Source organism: Gymnoscopelus microlampas, assembly GCF_963454915.1.
Source record: "Gymnoscopelus microlampas genome assembly, chromosome: 12".
NCBI classification, from domain to species: Eukaryota; Metazoa; Chordata; class Actinopteri; order Myctophiformes; family Myctophidae; genus Gymnoscopelus; species Gymnoscopelus microlampas.
The window spans coordinates 51769420-51774812 of record NC_139949.1 but is presented as its reverse complement, the minus strand read 5'-3'; the positions used below and the strand labels follow the sequence as shown (position 1 = coordinate 51774812).

The 5393-nt window shown below is 40.7% G+C and overlaps 1 protein-coding gene across 1 annotated transcript; it reads left to right on the top strand.

Moving 5' to 3' along the window:
* The first annotated feature begins 2428 nt into the window (after window positions 1–2428).
* Window positions 2429–5024, top strand: LOC311056909 (E3 ubiquitin-protein ligase TRIM21-like). The gene is made up of 2 exons (XM_084073758.1): window positions 2429–2516; window positions 2800–5024. Exon 2 carries the CDS (start codon window positions 2803–2805, stop codon window positions 4438–4440), a length of 1638 nt encoding a protein of 545 aa, XP_083929884.1. The 5' UTR covers window positions 2429–2516; window positions 2800–2802; the 3' UTR covers window positions 4441–5024.
* Window positions 5025–5393: the final 369 nt, after the last annotated feature.

Here is a 5393-nt window from a genome sequence, read left to right as displayed (position 1 = left end):
GTTAAGCAGTGGTGTAAAGTAGGCCTTACATGTATGTACTCAAGTACAATTTTTGGCCATCATTATTTCCTTCACTATTTAAAATGTTCAATACTTTTACTTCTACTCCACTACATCTCAGAGGCAAATATGGTATTTTTACTCCACTACAATTATATGAAAACTTGAGTTGCTAGTTAGTTTGTAGATTTTGATTATTATTACAAAACACACTAACCACTTTAACCCCTATATATATTTCGGCCAATTGGAAATAGCAGATCTACAAGCTCAAAACGTTGTGAGCTTGTATTTTGGATATTTTCACACGTCAGTCAGGACAGAATTAAGTGGTAAAGGAGATCAAATGTAGCCTATGTTAATATTTATTTGAATCTATGATTAATCACAAAATAACCTGGAAGGTAAAATAACATCTTATTAAAGGTAAAACCAAGTACCCCATGTATACAGGACACAGCATCATAGACTGACACTCACTGATATACAATCAACATGTCGCCCACTAGTGGTTTAGTGTGTGTGAAAGTTGCCTTCTTTCGCTGAATGTAGATTTGTGCATGCAGTATGAATGGAAGATCTTGTTGTGCTTTCTCTCTATCTAGTTTATAACTGTAGTGGCTCTAACAACAGCCCATGTGTAGACCTACATTTCTAGTTGTGCAAGGGTGTAATTATTTCACATGGGGTTTGTTTGCTGTGAAGGAAATGAATGAGGTTGAGTCTGACATTTAGCACACACTCTTATCCAGAGTGACTTATAAGGTAAAAAAAAAAGTATAATAATAAAAGGTCAAAAGGGAGCGTTGTCCAGGGTGTGTGTTTTAGAGAAGAGAGAAGAGTGTAGGACGTGTGGAGCGTTGTCCAGAGTGTCTTAGAGAAGAGAGAAGAAGAGTCTAGGACACGTGAAGCGTTGTCCAGGGTGTTTTAGAGAAGAGAGAAGAGTCTAGGACGTGTGGAGCGTTGTCCAGGGTGTTTTAGAGAAGAGACAAGAGTGTAGGACGTGTGGAGCGTTGTCCAGGGTGTTTTAGAGAAGAGCTAGCTAACGCAGTATTCCTGTGCTAGCTGATCTAAGTTTCCATTGTGGTCCTATGTATTCAATTCATCAAGATAGCATACAAAATTGGCACAATAATACATGTCATCAACAAATACAAACACAATTATGTACACAAGTTAGTAAAGTTGGCTCCTAATGCATGTTTTTTCAGTGATTCACATCGTTTAATGCAGTTTTTTTTTTACTTGGTCTGCACTTTTTTCCCTCTACACCTATACCTCTTTGCCAAAAATAGCCGATCTACAAGCTCACAACGCCTCCCAGCGCGAGGCGTTGTGAGCTTGTAGATCGGCTATTTTTGGCTAAAGTTCTCCCAGAAAAGGGATGCTAGGGTTCAAGTGGTTAATGTAAAAAAAAAATCCTATCACACTAAGATTTGGAGGCCCCCCTGTAGTAACTCTGAGGACCCCCTAGGGGTCCCGGACCCCCTGTTGAAGACCCCTGCTTTAATGTATGGTGTCAGTAAATCCCTGATTCTGGTGGCAGAGCAGCTGGACCGCTGGCGTAGCGGTCCAGGCACCTAGGCTCCAAAGTAGCCTGACAGCATGTCGTGGGTTGGAGTCCCGACCCTGACGCCCTTTGCTGCGTGTCACTCCCTATATCTCTGCCCATTTCCTGTCAGCCTTTTTTTTCCCTGTCAGAAGTTTCCCATGTGTGTTCTATATTTGGGGAGTACCATATCATGGTGGCTCCCTCTAGTGTTGAAGTAGTTTGACATGTATGAGGGTATTGAGGGCTCTGAGGGCAATGTCTCTTTGACTATCTTAAAAAAACATTTGTATTTGCTTAACCCTGTCTTCTAACCTGAGCCATCCTGATATAGATATATAGAGGTATTACGGTTTTCAGTGCAAAACCCAACAGTTGGAATCAGGTGGGTCATGGGCTTAAGGCCGAGAAGTAGTCGTATCAGTTTGTTCTGGGAGGTCTGAAGCTTATAGTGTTTTCATGTCTAATCTCAAGTAACTGCTAATATGTGGACCTACCGATGTGTTTTTGCACCTTCATTTTTAACGTCACGATAAAGAAAAACAGTAAAGTAAAACACTTAGCTAGTGAGTAAGGGAAACGTGTGACCAATGTTGAATGTTTCTGTTGAATAAGTTTCATCTTACATTCAGTGTTGCTACAGTCATTGTTTGCTTGGCTTTGAAAAACATTGAAACGTTGCCAATAGTTGACTTTTCTTATGTAAATTGTCATCTTGAAATGTAAATACTGTCTATATGAAAGGACATGCAGTAACTAACATGCAGTGCAGAGTGGAGGGTGTGAAGGGTTAACAGCTACAGTGCAAGGAGGAGTTTCTCAACAAGTCTAAACTGAAAGTAAACGGTGAAGTTTGGTGACATCGCTCACACGCTCTACATAACCTTCAACAGTTTGGTGACAGCGCTCACTGCTCTACAAAACCTTCAACAGGACTTTAACAGCAGTACTGACCACTTAAAGACAGGTGAGTACAGCAGATAAGGATTTATTATTCACAAAAAGACACTAATATAAGGTATACGGTACTGTATCCAAACGTGCTTTTCTCATGTTTTCATATTCCTTGACATTCCTCAGTCCGATCTTTCAATTGGTAAAAAGAATGTAATGTTTCCATATCGAGTATAGAACATCGTTCAACATTATTGTGCTCAATTCCAAAACAATCCTATTAATTACTATCAAGCTATGAGATTTACAATTCAAGAACTACTACTGATACTTTCACTTTTATTCTTCGTGTGTAGAAAATGGCGTCAGCCAGCAGTGTCCAGTCTGAAGATCAGTTCCTGTGTTCTATCTGTCTGGATGTGTTCACTGATCCAGTCACCACTCCATGTGGACACAACTACTGCAAAACCTGTATCACACAACACTGGGACAGCACTGATGTGTGTAAGTGTCCACTCTGTAACAAATCATTCTATAGGAGACCAGAAGTCTTTGTCAATACTTTCATTTCTGAGATGACTGACCAGTTTAGGAAGTCACTGCAGCTGAACATAAATCGCAACGCCAACCGAGAGGCTGCTAAACCAGATGAAGTCTCCTGTGACGTCTGTACAGAGACCAAACTCAAAGCCCTGAAGTCCTGCCTGGTGTGTCTGACCTCCTACTGTGAGACTCACCTGGAGCCTCATCTGAGACTCACAGGGTTAAAACGACACAAACTCATTGACCCTGTGAAGAACGTGGAAGACTTTATGTGTAAGAAACATGACAGACCTCTGGAGCTGTTCTGTAAGACTGACCACATGTGTGTTTGTCAGTCCTGCACCGAGTCAGACCACAAGTCCCATCACATTGTATCTCTGGAAGTAGAATTTAAAAGAAAGAAGGCTGAGCTGGGAAAGACAGAGGCTGTAGTTCAGCAGAGGATCCAGAGGAGACAAGAGAAGATTCAGGAGATCAAACACTCAGTAGAGCTCAGCAAGAAAGATGCAGACAGAGAGATAGGGGACAGTGTTCAGGTCTTCACTGCTCTGATCAGCTGTATTGAGAGAAGCCAGGCTGAGCTCATTGATGTGATTGAAGAGAAGCAGAAAACAACAGAGAAACAGGCTGAAGGCTTCATTAAAGATCTGCAACAGGAAGTCACTCAATTAGAGAAGAGAAGCTCTGAGCTGAAGCAGCTCTCACACACTGAAGACCACCTCCACCTCCTCCAGATCATCTCATCCATCAACACCCCTCCACCCACCAAGGACTGGTCAAATGTCAATATCCATCAGTCTTCACATGTGGGAACTTTGAGGACAGCTGTGGCTCAGCTGGAGAAGACACTCAGTACAGAGATGAAGCAGCTGTGTGATGCTGAGCTGAGGAGGATCCAGCAATATGAGGTGGATGTAACTCTGGACCCTGATACAGCACACTGTGAACTCATCCTGTCAGAGGATGGAAAACAAGTGCGTCATGGAACTGTAAACAGGAATCTCCAGGACAACACAAAGAGATTCTCTCGATATGTCAATGTCTTAGGAAAACAAAGTTTCTCCTCAGGAAGGTTTTACTATGAGGTTCAGGTTAAAGGGAAGACTGCCTGGAGTTTAGGAGTGGTCAGAGAGTCCATCAACAGGAAAGGTGAAAGCATACTGAGTCCCACCAATGGTTACTGGACTATATGGTTGAAGAATGGAAATCAGTACGAGGCTAATGCTATCCCTCCTGTCCTCCTCCCTGTAAGAGAGGAGGTCCAGAAAGTGGGAGTGTTTGTGGATTGTGAGGAGGGTCTGGTCTCCTTTTATGATGTGGAGACCAGAGTTCATCTCTACTCTTTCACTGGCTGCACCTTCACTGAGAAACTCTTTCCATTCTTCACTCCATGTTTTAATGGTGGTGGAAACTCTGCTCCTCTGATCATCTCTCCTGTCAATCACATAGATTAGACTAGTGTTTCTCAGTGGGGGTGGTTCAGCCCCCCCGGGGGACGTTCAGAGAACTTTGGGGGTCATTAGAAATAATGATTTTGAAAGGGGGTTTCACTGAGGTGCTCTTGGGGGACACCAGTTTAATATATTTGAGTGCAAATTGTCTTTGTTTGATCCTAGACTTTCTTTCATTAACACTGCAGTTACATGAGGCGTGGTTTGTGATTTGTGTGTAGCTTTGCTTTGTTTTATGGGGACGATGATGGTAGATCGGCCTCTGTAGCTGTCCAGTACATTTGTTAGTGTTTGAATGTGGTTTGTAAAGGTGGAAGCATGGCTTGTAGATGTGTTCTTTTCGACAAGCAACACGTCACTATGATTCTGTTCTACATAATAAGGGAGTTTTATCCATGTCCATTTTGAGTGCTGTGCAGCCTATTATTACATGTGATGACATCCTGAATGAGAAAATCTTATATTTGTGCTGCCAATTTGCATAAATGTATGAATCAAATAGGTGAATATATCACTGTGTTCATGTATTTTAAAATAAACTGCAATAATTTACAGATTTGTCAGTTTTAACCTTAACTTTAACATAAACCAACACAAAGGAGATTTTGATATTGCTGTTATTGATTTTGTTGTCAGCTTATATTTTCCATCATGAATTTTAACTACTGTAAATGCTTATTTAGGAATAAATAAGCATTACTTCTTCCTACAGTTTTTTTTTGTTTATTATGTTATTTCAGTTCAATTATTGGTTATTGTTGGGATGTTTGGCTTTTACATTTTGAATTGTATTATTATTTTTTTCTTCAATATAAAGAATACAAAATAAATAAATAAAAATAACTAATGTTTATGTCAATTTTGTTCAGTTTTTACACTAATGTCAGAATGAAAGTATTTAATATGTGTCTCATGTCTTAACATTAACCCATTTAGACCTGAGGCTGATTCTACAC